Source organism: Tupaia chinensis, unplaced genomic scaffold (genome assembly GCF_000334495.1).
Source record: "Tupaia chinensis unplaced genomic scaffold, TupChi_1.0 Scaffold000532_1, whole genome shotgun sequence".
Taxonomy (NCBI): domain Eukaryota; kingdom Metazoa; phylum Chordata; class Mammalia; order Scandentia; family Tupaiidae; genus Tupaia; species Tupaia belangeri.
Genome location: NW_006160045.1, coordinates 8,923,975 through 8,940,764, shown reverse-complemented (window position 1 = coordinate 8,940,764; position 16,790 = coordinate 8,923,975). Strand labels below are relative to the sequence as shown.

At 41.7% G+C, this 16,790-nt stretch overlaps 1 protein-coding gene across 1 annotated transcript in view; it reads right to left on the bottom strand.

Annotated features, from left to right (window-relative positions):
• The window catches only part of LBR (lamin B receptor), a 27,903-nt gene extending 13,049 nt beyond the window's left edge, over nt 1–14,854 (bottom strand). Inside the window, exons 1-8 of the mRNA XM_006157267.3 lie at nt 14,766–14,854; nt 13,151–13,328; nt 11,117–11,320; nt 8,923–9,006; nt 8,482–8,671; nt 6,367–6,563; nt 4,494–4,548; nt 1,764–1,955 (exon numbers count right to left, since the gene is read on the bottom strand). Of these exons, the coding sequence (XP_006157329.1) occupies nt 1,764–1,955; nt 4,494–4,548; nt 6,367–6,563; nt 8,482–8,671; nt 8,923–9,006; nt 11,117–11,320; nt 13,151–13,315 (1,087 nt within the window). The 5' untranslated portion in view covers nt 13,316–13,328; nt 14,766–14,854. The remainder of the gene's footprint in view (nt 1–1,763; nt 1,956–4,493; nt 4,549–6,366; nt 6,564–8,481; nt 8,672–8,922; nt 9,007–11,116; nt 11,321–13,150; nt 13,329–14,765) is intronic.
• Between the last annotated feature and the right edge of the window lie 1,936 nt (nt 14,855–16,790).

The window sequence follows — 16,790 nt, the reverse complement described above, 5'->3', positions numbered from 1 at the left end:
CAATCCCTTCTCCTCCATTCTCCTCTCGGGATCTTGGGCACGCACGCGCACGCGCCCGGCGTGAGTTTTAAGCCACCGGGTCCGGGACAACGAACCGCAGTCGACTACATGGGAGTCCAGCAACATAGCCATTATGCTAACTGCTGGTCCTGACAGTCTCTGTTTTCATAGAGCTTACAGACTCCTGGGAAAGGAGGGACTGAAAGGAATTCACCATGCCTGGAAGGTAGTCCTGGACAGGTAAGGGAAGGCAGGATGAGTTTGGAGAGTAAGGCATGTCAGGAAGGCCGTAGGTGGGGTGTCCTTATAAATTGGAACCCTTGGACCAGTGAGAGGGGCACTATTAATGACACCAAAAGAGATGACATAAGCTGCAACTACCCCAGACAAACTGGGACATCTGTTTACCCTACGTACAGGGTAGATAATTTGTATGTTACTCAAAGAGTAATAAACAAGAAACCACAGAGGAGTTTTAGTCTAGGGAGTGATGTAGTGAAAACGTGCGTGGGGAAGGCAGAGGATTGGACAATGTCAAAGGAGAGGAGAAGCGTGGAGACCAAGTTGGGGCTGTTCTAGGAACCAGGCACGGGAGGGTGATGATGGAACAGATGAAGGACAGGCTCCCCGACCTTTGGAGACCTTGTTGTCAGATGTCAGTGATTGCTAGGACGTGGCAGGTGAGCAGAAGGAGGAGACAAAGGGGACTGCAGGTTTCTGGCCAAGAGAGAAGTGCGAGTGCTATTTACGGAGATGGAAAGGCATGAGGAGAACAGTTTGGGGTAGGGGACATTGGTGCACTCCATTATGGGTACATGAGTTTGAAGTTTGCATATACCCAAGTGGAGATGTTTGATAGAAATTTCTCCCCCTTTATGTACTACCTGAAAGCCAGCCTGCGCCTACCCACGTTGTTACGTATGGCTTAATCCCCATAAAGATCTTGAGCACCTAGATTTGCTATGATGCACTCAAGGGATCATGCCAGTCTTGAATAATGAGTTACTGTTTTGAGCCTTGTGGAAAATAGTGCGACTGTTCCTATTGAAGCAGCTTAAATTAGGCTTTGTAATGGGGAACCCGGGTTCCAACAGCATCAGTGCTTCCCAGCTCCCTGTCAGAACTGTAGAAGATGTGGGTGTTTCTGCAGCTTTAAAACTGAGGGCAAGGACACGTGCGCTTGCCAGCAAGAAAGAAAGCACTCCACGCGGGACATGGGCATGAGATCCCTTCTCCTCCAACACTCCCTCATTTCAAGACTGTGGGCACCCACGCACATTCCTGGCATGTTTCATAGGCCACTCGGTCCAGGACTCAAATCATGCAGTCGGCCATGTGGGTTCTGAATGCCTTAACCGCCAGACCACAGAACCAGCTGTGACTTTTTTTCTTAATGTTTAAATACTTTAGAGCAGAATCAACCAATTTGTGACCTCGGTTGTTTTGCTTTTGCTTTTTAAAAGTTCCTTACTATTTTGAGCAAAAAAATTATAGGTCATAAATTGTGACGCCAGTACATTTACCAAATACCCTACTATCAGGAAGTGGCTAAATCTGGAAGGAAAACAAATAAAGTATGAAGGAAAACAAAAGAAATATATTCTCCATTTAAATTCATTTTACTTCTTTTTTCTTCATCTTTTTACTTTCCTTCATTTCCTATAAAATGAAGCTAGAAAAAAAACCAATCTCCTCAAGCCTAGAAGTGGCTGCACTACAGGGCTCTGAGATTCATTCATGGTGTGCAATTTGCCGTTACTCACCAGAACTGGCGGGTGAGAGTTCATCCCTGGGCGCCTTCAGAGAGCGTGCGTAGAGATAAACACTCAAAACCACAGAGAAAACAGTGGCGGCGAGTGCAAACTGCAGGAAGTGACTGTACACGTAAGAAAGCTCCACGCCCCAGAAGAGAGATGCTCCGACAACTGCAGATGTCAGGACGAAGGCATAGAATCCTTCGGAAAAAAAGAAAGTTAAAAAAAGTAACGTTAACCCAGGACACACCTGAGGTTTACACTGCTGTAAAAATGATACAATGCTATTTTTGAAGTCTTAATTTCATTATTCAGATTAAATATGCACAAGTATATAAATAAGCAATGTCCCTGAAGTATAAATCTTCAGTATAGATATCATTTCTCTTGTCATTTTTTTCAAATATTTTAACATACTTAAGTTATTCTTTTTCATTGAAAACCTGTCATTATCTCCATTTAGTTACGGGAAAGGTGAAAGGAAACATACAGAAATTCGCTAATTGCTAATAACCCAAAAAGAATCTCAAAATTCACATAATCAAATTCTCAGGTCTAAAAGTGGACCGAACACACATTTTAAAGTTAATACCATTGCCTAGTGGTAGGGTAATGTTGGTAGCTGTAAGCTTTTAAATATTTATACTTCTCAGTAATGGTTTCAAAAGATTCTAGTTCTATATTATCATCCAAAACATAGCTCTAAAGATCCAACCCTCGAACAAAGACCAGGCAGAGGACTGGGGTGGGGACTTTCACATACAACGCCAAATAAAGATGCTCCACAGAGGAATTCTTGCTCCAGGCCAGCCCTGCTACACTGACCAAGAGAGATACTAGAGATACTCCGTAGGCTATCTGTGGTTGGTGTGTTTTGAGTTTGGGTTAAAGAAATGGCTTTGCTTTTAGGACCTAAGTGCTTGAAAGGGCTGTGTCCTGAGTAAGTCACCAAATTATTACTATTTTTTTGAGGAAGAATTTTTTTTTTTTTTTTTTTTTTTTTTTTTTTAGGGCACATGGGTCCCCCAGAGGGAAAACAGAGAAACAAAAAGCAAAAAAATCACCCCCCAGGGGGGATAGTCACACTGTGATCCCTTCGCCATTCTTCTCTCGGGATTTTAAGCACACATGCACACATGCCCATCAGGTGTGGGACTTGAACCATGTCAGCTATGTGGGAGTCCAGCAACATAACCATTACACCATCTGCTGGTCCCCGCCATCAAATTACTTTTAGATAAACTGTCAAACACAGAAAAGCAGCAGCTGTTACATACAAATTCTAAAATCAATGTTTTTGTAAAGTAAAATGGTCATCTATAATTTATCTTATTACCTAAATTCACATAGTTCACATATCAGGTTTACTCCAAAGAAGAAATTTTAACTTTTTTAACTTTAACTTTTAAAAAATATTTAATTTTCCTAAGACATATTTAAAAAAAAAAAAACAGTATTTTTTACTCTCTAGTCTATATGGATTAAAAATAATCAAAATGTCTGTTGGCTGCTCCCTCACCTCTTCCCTGAGAAGAAAGTGTGACAAAGGCCCTGCAGAGAGTATGACACATATCCAAGAAACAGCCCGGAGGCCAGTCAGCTGGAGCAGAGTGCACAAGGGCAGAAGCTCCCAGGACGGGAGGCCAGGACATCCACACCAGGAGGACTCCTCAGGCCCCAGAAGTGCTTCAGGATGATAAAATCCTAGACAGGTACAATGACCTCACGCAGTGATACATGCTATCAAGAAAATCGAACTGGATGGTGGGATGACCGAGGGCTGTATGCCTTAATGTGGCATCACCTCCATGTGCTGGCTAGAAGGGCCGGCAGTTCAGGTGTATGCCCTTAAGACTAAGAGACAGTCTACTGTCTACAGCTCTGGTGTCATCAGCTATGACAACTTTTTTCTTTATTCCTGGTAGAGCACATGAGAGAGAGAGAGAAAGAGAGAGAGAGAAGCAGCCTCCACGGCGACTGGTTACGCTGCAGCCTCCTTCCTCCCATCCTCTAGCCTGCTGGATCGTGGCCACTCACACATGTGCCTGGCATATTTCAGGTTGACTGAGCTGAGGACTCGGGCCACAACTGCCAGTGGGATCCAGGTTCTCTTAAGCAGTGCATTCCCTCAGCAGCACAGAGCTAGCTTCCAGCTTTGACAATTTAAAGAGTGCAACTCTTAAATGTTTAAATTATCAAGTCATCAATTTGAGTTTAAAAATAAAAAAAGAAAGAAAAAAAAATCACCATTTAATCTATATTTGAGTCTTCTTCCATCAATGAGAGGTGTTCCTTCTACAACCTTAGAAAGAAAAGAAAATTAATTTAAAAAGCATATACAATCATGTGTGTATATGTGTTCAAATGTCACTTAAATTTCAGCATGCTCAAGAAGGAGGATATCTTACGGAAGGAACACTTAGTGACATGGTCCAAAAATCTTAATGTCAAGCCCTTTGAGGCAAACAATTTCACCTTCAGGAATTTATTGTCAACACAAATCTAGCAATAACTGAGTACACTGAGACCACTGTGTGCCTGGCATATTTCAGGTTGACTGAGCTGAGGACTCGGGCCACAACTGCCAGTGGGATCCAGGTTCTCTTAAGCAGTGCATTCCCTCAGCAGCACAGAGCTAGCTTCCAGCTTTGACAATTTAAAGAGTGCAACTCTTAAATGTTTAAATTATCAAGTCATCAATTTGAGTTTAAAAATAAAAAAAGAAAGAAAAAAAATCACCATTTAATCTATATTTGAGTCTTCTTCCATCAATGAGAGGTGTTCCTTCTACAACCTTAGAAAGAAAAGAAAATTAATTTAAAAAGCATATACAATCATGTGTGTATATGTGTTCAAATGTCACTTAAATTTCAGCATGCTCAAGAAGGAGGATATCTTACGGAAGGAACACTTAGTGACATGGTCCAAAAATCTTAATGTCAAGCCCTTTGAGGCAAACAATTTCACCTTCAGGAATTTATTGTCAACACAAATCTAGCAATAACTGAGTACACTGAGACCACTGAGGTAACCATTCTCTCCTCAGCTGTGCTGTGTACCACCATAAGACTACATGTATTTGAAATACCTTTATATCTGGTGGATCCCTAGCTCAAAATCTTTAATGGCTTCCTACAAACTAGAGAACACGGCCACCGACTCACAACAGCGGGGTCCTTTGCTGTCAGGCTCCACCTTCTTTATCCCATCTACCGCCCACCATACGCATGCCTAGACTTGCTCTGCTCCTTGTACATGTCTGCTTGTCCAGTTCGTTAATCAGCCCATCGAACCTTTATTTCCAGTAGGAGACTGTGAGCATGCTTCATGGCTTGGCCCCATCTCCTCTCTTCATCTGACGTCATCCACAACACTCAGCACAGTGATTACCACAGGGAAGGTACACAAGAAACGTGCGACTTCTACTGGACGAGTAAAAAGTCCACCGGCCCAATGGCAGCCACATTGTACTCCCCCCAAATAACTACTTAGTTGTGTAGCGATTCATCTTAAACTGTAAAATACATCATATCATCTGTCTTGGCTAAACTACTTTATCCTTTCATTAGCTAGAAAGGGAGCCCAGGAAGAGAAATGCAAAACCTGTTTGATCTCAGGATTAGCAAAAATCCCAGATGCTCATTTCGAATAATCTTATCTATCAAAGTTGTCTAGGAAATACTTTGCCAAGCTTTAGTCTGTGAATATAAAAATACACATCTATATATATTCTTTTAGTTCCTTTAGCCTAGGAAATATATATATGATTTTAATAATCAAAATGGCTTTTCTTAGTAAATATTATCTAGTTAGAACTAGCTTTACCGTACATTAATTTGAATTTAACTTCAGCACCTTACCATAAAAATGACTAAAGGTCCAAACCACAAAATCCTTGCTAGAGCCATGAAGTTACAATGAGATTTAAGTCTGCAGGTTCTAACCTGTCACTGGCATTTGCCAACTCCTAGTAAAATTGATCCTCTAGTTTATACTGCTGGCGAACTTGCAAAGCCTTAAGAATAAGATCTTTAAATAAATTATGTATTGCTTAGAGGATCTAAGTGAGTTCTTTTAAATACATCCAGGTGAAGTATTCTACACAAAGAAGGAAACACTACACTCAAAGAAAACAAATTTTGAAGACATTGCCTAAGTTTGAAAAGACTATAAAATGTTTCGCAAATAAATTTCTAAAAGCGATGAGAATTAGAAATTAAAATTTAAATTTAAAAACAATATATACAGTCTAAATTCCACTGGGCTCAGCAGCCTATCAACTAACCATTTAAAGTACTGCATCTGAAAGGACACATACCAAGGGTTCTTCTCCCCTTGTAACCTCATGAATCAGACTAACTGGCAAAATTGTTTTTCTTTTTTCTTTGGTATGGAAACTTCTAAGAAATCTCAATTACATTTTTGAAGTCGAGCTTAACAAGCAAGTATTACAGGGCACAAAATTTAGGCATAACAAAGGAAAAACTATGTTTTGGTAGTTAAGACCAAAAACAGCTTCTAACCTTAAAACGACTGTAAACTTGCTTATAAAAACAGGGAGGAGAGGGAGAGAAAAATCTCACAATACAATGCCCTACTAATAAAACCTTACCTTCCCAATTGGCAGGAGGTAGAACAGAGCTTGAGTAAAAAACCAGAGGAGGTAGACCCCAAACACTCTGGTTTCCCATAAGTCATACAAAGCTGGCAGAGGAGGAGGGAAATTCAGAAGACTGGGATCTTTCTGCTTACACATCAACAGCAACAGGAAGAGGAAGACAGGCAGACCAAGCATAATGAGGAACACACCTGTAAACAATTAATGAACATGCAAGGCTCAGATTTCCACCAGGTTTATTTATTTTAAGAATCACTAGGGGGTGGGGGCAGCAAATGGCACAATGGTTAAATTACTGGACTCCCATGTAGTCGACTGCAGTTTGAGTTCCAAACCCGGTGGATTAAAATTCACACCGGGCATGTGTGAGTGTATGCCCAAGACCCTAAGAGAAGAATGGAAATGAGGCGTGGCTACCCCCCCCCAATGGTGATTTCTCACTTTCTGTCTCTCCCTGTCTCTCCAGTGAGCACACATACCCTATAGCAAAAATCTCTTATTAAAAAAAATAAAGAGCAATGGTAATGAATGAGCTGCTTAAAGAGAAGCCAGATCCTAAGGCCAGCAGGAAGCATGGTGGTTAGGGCACCAGCGGACTTCCACATGGCCAATTATGGTTCCAGTCCTGGGCCCATCAGCTTGAAAATCATGACAGCCATGCATGTATGCATGCCTAAAATCCCAAGAGGAGAATGGAGGAGAAGGGACTGTGGCATGGCCATCCCTCCTGAAAGAAACTTCTCATTTTCCCTCTGTATCTCTCTCTCTCCCCTCTCCAGCAAGCATACACACCCTATGACAAAAATACTACCTTGCTTTCTCACTCTCTCTGGTCAAATTAAAAAATAAATAAATAATTAAATATATAATACTTAAAAAAAAAGGGGGGTGGGGGGGGCCAGATCGTACATAACAACCATGGTTCAGATCCCCAACCAGATCTGCCTAGAATACACCAGGCACACACATGAGTGTCTAGGACCTGACAAGCTCTGTTAGGCTACAGTATTAGAGAAAAGGGATCGCAGTGTGACCAGAACCTTGGAGGGGCGCTTTTCTGTCTCTCTCCCTCCCCTCTCTCTCTCTCTCACATATAATAGTCATTTTTTTCTTAGGGTCAGAACTTATGTCTGGCTAGCTATCTGAAACCAACTCCTCATGTATCATCAAAAACTCCTCATCCACCTGTCACCTGCAGTGGGTAAGCAAACATGGGCCTCAAAATAGTCAAAAACCCAAAGTCCAGCACCAAATAGATACTGGGTCATCAAAAAAAGTTATGGCATGTTTTTCTATGCAAAAGTGTATCATGATGTTCCAGACGATCCACCTCTGAACCCAAGCTCAACCCCAGTTAACCTCCAATCACTGTAAAAGCAAAAGTGTTGGAACTCCAGCACACTCAAGATCAGACCGTGTAAAATTATCAGATTAACCTTCTATACTTTATATCCCTAAGTTTCTAACAGAACCACGTCACATTCACATAACAAAAGCACATATTTTAAGTGGTGCTAGACACCATAACAGACTAGCCAAGAGTTATAACTTGAAAAATAAAAAGCAGCTAAAGCATTTGGCCAAGAAGTATTTTCTTTGAAATTTAACCAGTTCTGCCCACTTAATAACTCTGAGGCTCTGCACACTTCAGATCTTTGACCCTCATAATCAACCTGTCCTGCAGGCAGGGCAGGCACCCTGTCTACTTTACGCACACAGCCTATTCCCGTGCCTACTGCTGAAACCAGGTCTGAATATCGGCAGATTGCCCTTTCCCTCATCAATCACCATCCTTTCTATACATCATCTCAGACCCACCTTCCTTTATCACTTCTCTCTATTTCTCAGCTAAGCACCCAGAAACAGTTGGCTCAAGGTTTTAAATACAGCCCCAAGGCATCCTTTCTCCTCCATGCTTACCACCCTAATGCTCCCCCCAGGCCTTGGCGCCTGCTGTTCCTTCTCTGGAAGGCTCTTCTCCAGGTTCTCACCTGGCACCTTACCTCTCCTGTTTCAGATTTCTTCAGAGAGAAGCTTTCCTAGGTTACCTTACAGCAACTACCACTCACCCGTCCCACCTGCCCTCCCCAGTCTGGTTCTGACACCTACCAGGTACTCCTCCAAACTCCAAGTCCTTCCTCTGTGTGGTGGTCGCTTCGAAGGTTCTCGACGATGCAGGTTCTTTTGTAACAAGTTTTTCTTCCTTAGAATCAATTTCTTTTAACTTGACCTCTTCTCTTCTTGGACGAAGACTAAACTGCGTAGCTATATAACTTTCTTCTGACAGGTGGAATTTGTCCTAATTAAAAAAATAAAAGGTATCAAATATCTGTAGTCAATAATAACCACTAATGCTACCATATTAACTAATCAGCATCTCAATATAGTAATACACTAACAAGAATAGATTTGTTAAGTGACATTTAGTCTTAATTTAAGGACAGAATTTTAGGACAGATCATAAAACACGACTTTCAATGTGCTTCCAGGGGAAGTATCACTTCAACAAAGAAAAAAAACTAACCCAGATCAAAGTGAACATTTGCATACCTGCTTGTTTTTGTGAGGTATGTCATTCCTCTCGATGTGCTCAGGCTCCCCATTGTATCTGCTGATGCTATTTCCAAATGACTTCTAAAGTGAAGAATATAAGACATTTTAATCAAAAGAATTGTTACTAAAAAGTAACATGATAAAAAATTCTTATCATGAAGTAATAAAACAAAACTTTTGGGCCTGCCAGTGATGTGGTTAAAGCAAGTGGATTCCACATGGCCAACAATGTGGTTCAAGTCCTAGACCCTGCAGCTTGAAAAACATGCCTCTTGAGTACACACTGAGTGCCCGAAATCCCAAGAGAAGAATGGAGGAGAAGCATCCCCTTGGGGGATGCTTTCTCACTTTACCCCTTCTCCCTGTCTCTCTCCAGCAAGCATCTGCAAGCTTTATTTTAAGTTTAAGCAAACTTAAATAAATAAATAAAATAAAACAAGGATTTTCACAGTCTTAATCTGGAAGAATTCCAAGCTCCTTAAAAATGAAAAGGAATGGGGTCAGCAGGTGGCATGGTGGTTAAGGTGTTAGACTCCCACATGGCCAACTGCAGATCAAAGTCCAGACTGGGTGGCTTGAAAATCGTACTGGGCACATGAGTATGCGTGCCCAAAATCCTGAGAGGAGAAGGGACTGCAGCATGGCATCCTGGGGTATGATTTTTTACTTTCCCTCCCTCTGTCTCTCTGGCAAGTGCGCATGCCCTATAGTTATTAAAAGAGAGAGAGAGAGAGAGAGAAAGGAATAAAATTGACTAGAATTTAGTAATTTTAAAAATATATGATCATACAGCACATATTTTGTCATGAGATCATCTTTCAAATTAGTCTGAATGTTATAAATCCACTAACAGATACTTTAATGAAAAATTAAGAAGTAGTAGATACTTAAGCAACATGCAATAGGCCTGGGGCTCGGTGGGTAAGGAGCAAAGCCAATTGCTGGCTCTTATGTCACCAAGACTATAAGGTTACACTGTAAAAACATGGTATCCCTAAATAATAAAAAAATAAAAGTATAACAAAAAGTAGCATCACCTGGCTGGTAGAGGTCACCAATAGTAAAAATATTCTAACTCACTAGTAATTGTCAAAATGCACGTTAGAACAATAAATTGAAAATCTCTGACAACCACATTGGCCAAAGAAAAATAAAACACTCAGAATGGCAATATGGATTCCTACACTAAAAATACTAGTATGAATTTCCTTGAAGTAATCTGGCAACGTGTATTTAAAGCCTCAAGTCTGCACTATACAACTGACCTAGTAGTTCTACTCATAACCATTTATCCTATGTTAAATTCATTTTTTTTTTTTAGAGGCTTTTGCCTTAGGGCATGTGTACTTGCCAGAAGGACAGAGACAGTGAAAGGCAAAGTGAGAAATTACCCCCCAGCCTGATGGCAACATTGCAACCCCTTCTCCTCCAATTTTCTCCTGGGATCTTGGGCACACACAAACACACACACACACACACACACACACACGCACCCGGCATGATTTTGAAGTCACCGGGTCCGGGACTCAAACTCTAGTTGGCCATATGTGAATCCAGCGACACAACCACTATGCTATCTGCTGCCCCCCCCACTACCTAAGAGATAATGTTAATAATAATCAGTTGTTATATAAAAATATTTGCTTATAGCAGTAAGAATTTAGAAAGGAAAAACAATGAATATCTACAATAAGGGAGCTAACTACATCTATATAATTTATGATAGATCCATGCTATACCATACTACAATAAAAGGGGACTTTTGCACTTTGAAAGTAATTTCATCAAAATTATCAATTTGAATAGAAAAAGCGATCAAGGAGAATGATGCTAAGAGAGGAAGAGTATGTTTCCGTAACACACTGATTTCATACATGAACGTTTAGACACTGTAAAAACTGTTCAACCTAAGAGCTATGCCTATTTCAAATTTAAATTTTGCTTTTTTAAAAATAACTACAATATTAAATAGCACTTCTGGGAACTTAAGAACATCCTTTCTCACTGACATTTAAACTACACCTTCTATTCCAAATATTTATTTTATGTAATTCCAAAGTCAGCACCTTAACCTTGATTTCACCAACATTTTTATATTAAAATCATTTGCAAATCATTTGAATAAACAGCACAGAAAGGAGAAGACTGTGTTTTAGACAGATGAAACACCAGGTAAGGATAAAGAAAGTACCAATGACAATGGAGTCAATTTAATTTCCAAAATGTCCCTCCTTGCTTCCTTAACGTTGGCCTGGTGAGAAGCAGAGGCAGATCTTCGGGAACTTTTAGGTGGCCGACCAGGGGATCGGGAGCGTGACCTTGACCGACTGCCCCGGCGTCTGGAAGGAGAACTGGAAGTTGAGCCACTTTTCCTTTGCCGAAAGGAAGTTAAAGGCTAGAAGGGAGAAGAAGGCAAAGAGGTTTATTAGAAATCATAACAACACAGACGGACCCAAACTAGATGATAACACAGGCAGCAACTTCTTCACCAACTCTGAAGTCATCAAGGGAAATCACAGGGTCTGGGACTCGATCAGATGAGGCCAGTGAAAAACACTGCAATAATGATCCATCTCTCAAGAGACGACATGGCCCTTCCATCCCTAACTGCTCTTTTATAGTATTTCCATGAAAGATATACTAGTAGCTGTACATACGTACTACTAGCTGTACACATTCCCAGTAACATACAGGAAGGGCAATGATTAGCACTGATTCATATTGCAGTGATAGGACAAAAGATAGTCGTGTGTAGACAATAAGAAACAAAATAGTCCCACAGTTTCACTCTGAACATAACACACAAGCAGATCCTGAAAGCAAAAGAGAAAGTTTGGATCATTTGGTATTGTTCTACCCTGTCCTCACTCATTGTAAATCATTCCTTTCAGTGTATGGCAAGGGTTGACCACAGCAAGGCAAACTTTGCTCCAGGCCAAACCTACCACCCCTTTTTTTATGTGACCCAAGCTATGAATGGTTTTTACACTTCTTAAATAACTGCAAAAAAGAAAAAAAAAAAAAGTTTTTGTGATGCATGAAAATTATCTGCAACTCAAATTTCAGTGTCCAAAAACAAAATTTTATTGGAACATGACCCATATCCATTTCTTTCCATACTGCCAGGAGTAGCTCCGAAGCTGCAGAAACTAGGTGGCTCATACTGCCTAAAATATTTACTGCATGTCCTTTTATTCAAAAAATATGCCAACCCCTGGCCTAGGGCACTCGAAGTGTGGTCCACAGGCCATCCAAGAACATTTGTTACTGGTCTGCAACAGGTTCCAAAATGCAGAACGGGTGTACAGAAACTTACATAGCATTCGACAAAGCAACTGTATATCTATTGAATCTGATAATAAAAACATGCAGCTTTTATCAATTCTTCCATTTTTCTAGTAATCCATTTTTATGGCATTCTGCATAAGCATTTGTAATCACGGATCAAAATCCAGGCCCTTAACAGGTAAGTTGAGGAGCTCTTATTAGATAAGTACAGGATGAAGCTCAACCCCTAAACATGGAATAAAAAAGTCCTCCAGCCTGAGTGCTGCGTAACTTTCCACTGGTCCTTGCCCACCACACCTTTCTAGCATCTGGCTGTGTCCCCTCAACTCACCAGACTTTGGCATGCTGCCCTCTCTGTAGAAGCCACCCCAACACCAACTGAGTTTTTCCTATTTCTCTTCAGCACTTGGCTCATATGTCACCACCTCTGAAAGCCCCCCTGAAACTCAGGGCAGGTTACCTACCCTTGAATGTGCTCACCACCAACCCAAGAAAACTCCATTAGAATATATTAAGCCCAAGCCCAGCAGGTGGCATGGTGGTAATGCACTGGACATCCACACGGCCAACCACAACCACAGTTCAAGTTCCAGAGCTGGCACTTTCTCTTCCTCTCTCTCTCTCTCTCTCGTCAAATTGAAAAATAATGATAATAAATAAAATTAAATGAATAATTCTTTGAAAAGAAAAAAGAATGTATTAAGCCCAGGAAAATAACCAATGTACAATGAACATGTCAGTCTTCCCCAGTAACCATGAGCTTCTTGGAACAGGGCACTATTTTCCATTCATGCACTCCCAGAGCCAAAAACAGTGCCTGATCCGAAGCAGGGACTCAACCCTCTGCTGCCAAACAAGCCAGAACTGACTCCCCTGGACCTGTAGTTATGACCCACTTTTTATAAGCACAGTCTGGTAAACCAAAGGGCGCTCTTACCTTCATGTCACTCTCTTTCAATTCAAGTTCGGTTCCATCTTTGTATTTTACGGTGTAAAGCTGGGACTTGCTGTCATGGCTTAGAATTTCTACTTCATAATAAAGTGAACTCCCAGGCCAGCGTCCTCTTACCACCTCACCATCTGCGAATTTTCTACTTGGCATTTTCTAAGTTAGTCTGAAACATTTAAAGAAAAAAACTGAGTTCATACGTACACACTTGTACTTGCCCTTTTTCATAGGTTTATCACTAAAACATAACTCCCTAGAATTTTTAGCTGGTCAAGATTTTAGACCCAAAAACACAACTGAAGGAGAGAATGTTCACCTCCTTATTTTAAAGTGAAAGAAAACCGACACCTAAAAGTAACTTTTTTTCCAAGGGCACAAAAAAATAGATGGCATGAAACTGCATAGTTGTTAGGTCAATTCTTGAGTTGTTGTTTTTTGTTTTTGTTTTTGTTTTTTTTTGCTACAATACGTTTCATTTGAAATCACTTCACAGAGGATGAGTTGGGGTCTATGACTAAGTGTAGCAGAACTGAGCATTAATCAGGTCAACACATATCTGCACTGGAGAGTTTGCACTATATATATAACACTACCCACAACAATGACATTATTTCTTGCTAATCAATCACAAACAGCACACTTTCTAATCTATAATCTGGGAAAATTAAGGATGTAATTTTATAATCTTATAACCTACCAACAGGAAGAATAGTTCCAAATCTATAGGGAATAGCAAATTTAGAGTCTATTTCGCCAAGCTTTCAACTCTTCCAGCTAGAGCCCAAAGGCAAAACCAAGTAACTCCACCAACCATCTACCAGGGCCAGCACCTACTTGGCCTTCGCCCAAGCTCGCTTCTCGAAGGCCTACAGCAGACGTGGACTCCTGTTTATAACAGTCTTTCCTACTGATTCAAAACATAGTCACGAAGCTTTGGACATACAAGGAATTTTTAGCAAGTTCATGGAGAGCAAAAAACTAATACACAGAATTAGGAACTTTTCTGCACCAAAATAAACTCCTATGGCAATTCCATTTTTCCATTAAACACTCTGCAAGATTTGTCATTTATATGAGGCCCCTTCTGAAATACCAATTGATTGCTGGTGCTCCCAGCTCCTAGGTAGTAATGTTTCTCCCTCCAATGACTAGAGTCCACTTGCACACCCCCATACCGGAGCCTCAGACCTTCTCCAACACCAAATGAACTAGCCAGTGGGACCTAGTCCAGAACGCAGTATCTCTCCCTAAGAAACCTTTATCTCATCAAAAAGCAACACCCAATGTACTGCCCAAGCACATGAATGCACATTCCTCACTGGCTCCCGTGAAGAGCTCATGATACAAGGACAGCATTTAAGAACTTTTGAAGACTATGGAATTCAGGAGAAAGTCGCGTTACCTCTTAAGAAAACACCTTTTCTAATTACCGCATTTCTTCTTCTCTGTTAATCACCTGAGAAAAAAACTTCACAAGCTTTTCTTGTTTAGATAGATGGTAGCTAGACTGGGAGATCAAAGAAAACGCAAGTACTTATCTGTGATTAGGGGATGGCAGTCCATTTACACTGAGGTAAAGCGGTGCTTTCTCCCCCACACCTACCTGATAGCATCGCTGGGGTAATGAATGGGTTTGGGTTTGGCATAGGGGAGAGAAGGAGCCCCACAAGCCTTGGGGACGAAGTCAGACCTGGCTGTGAAGTCACCTGAGGGCCACTCCAGAGGGACAGTGGACACCTCCGGATACAGAGGAGGGGCACAAAAAGGGAAGGTGACAACAGCAAGTGCTGCCATTTCAACATTTTGCTCTGAGCCTCCATGTACTAGGAAAGAGGAAGGAAATGTGCCCTCCTTTCATCTCATGTGCTCCTTCCTCCCCCCTGGACCCCAAAATCAAACCACTGCAACTAGTAATAGTTCTACTACACTCCTCAGCCAGGGTTTGAAGAAAGTGATTATGTCTTTCTCCATGAGGCACTGCTCAAGTTTCAAACACCTATAAACCTCTGAAACACAAGCCCTTCAGGACTTAAGGACTACATGCATTTTTAAAAGGTCCTTGGACAGATGCTATTCTTTTTATATCTATTGACAGCTTTTCAGTGCACCGGTTACACACCACATACACAGTATCTGTGCCGTACTAAGCACAGGTCAACGCCAAAACAACTTTCCTGTTACCAGTTAAGTAGCTGGAGGTTACAGATGATGGCATCTGTGGATATACCTGGTTTGGTCTCTAAGATTAATTTTTTAAAGAAGACTTGATTAAAGGTTGAGATTTGCCAGTGATCTTTCCTATGGTGGTTGAAAAACAAGCAAAATAAATCAACCAGCACTGTCCTTAGGATACCACTACCCTATCTACAAATGTTCACAGGATGAAGCCCAGTATCATGTACAATCTCTCTTTGCACAAGATCCACACAAAATTGTCAAATGAGAGGATATGGTGGGTTCGAATCCTACTGTAAACTTCTGCAGGAGTGAATTAGCCAGGAGAGGACACAAAAACCCCAGGACACCTGTGTGTATCTGGACTTCAGATACACATGGGCTGGCTTCCCTTAGAAAGAATGTTTCAGCCAATTGTGTTAGAGAAAATTTTCATTTGCTGAATATAATGTCCTCATTCCCAAAAGATACCAGAAACACAGGGAGCCTCAAGCTCTTCTCTATTAACCCAAATTCGTGCTAACCTCAGTGTCAATTGGCACTAGAATGCTCCCGCAGTCCAGCTCCAGTAATGCTACAACTTATCACCATGACAATTCTCTGATCAAATGCTCTGCATCTTTGGTCATCTTTCCTGCACTTTTCCAAAGTAATCTAAAATGTGCAGAGGAAAAGCGGCTCAAATTCATTGTGACAGCTTCCCTGCAAGACCTGAGCCCTAGGCCTACCAGGCAAAGGCAAACAGGAACCTCCTTGCCTGGCTCCGCGCCCCTGCCGCACCACTTAAAAGAAACACAACCTCCCAGGCTCTCAAAGCAGAACGGCCTTTCTCCCGAAGAAATATAAATACGCGAAAGCGACTCATCCTTCCCTTCCTACTCGCTCTTTCCTCCATCTCCAGACAGATCTCCCAAACTAAACTTAAACTTAACACTTGTCGCCCAGAACAGATCAGGGTCCCCCTGCCCTTCTCCGTAGCTCCCGCCGCTCCTTCAGAGCAGTTATTACACGAGGTTAACCACATACGGACCTACACAAGTCGTGTGCAAGGTCCCCCTAGCTCTGCGGAGCAGTGCCCCACGCAGCAGGTGGAGACGCACACTCGGGAGCCGCAGCGCGGTCCACTGTATCTACTGGGTTTTCCAAGGATCGGCAGCGTGACTCGCAGCTAGCCCCTTCATCACTTTGGTGAAGCGCCTGGAACAAGGCCCAGTGCAACCAAGCGCTTACGAAGTGGCCCCTGAGGCCGCTGGAAACGCGGGGCAGGCTGTCATTACGAGATTTGAAACAGCCTTAATAAGGTAAAAAAAAAAAAAAAAAAAAAACAGGGCGGCGTAGGAGCACGCAACTGCCCAAAAGTCCCATTTTTTGTTTTGTTTTTGTTTTTGAGACCATCAAGGCGACAGAATTCAACACAGCCGATCGACAGCCCTGCAGTCTGCCTGGGGGGGGG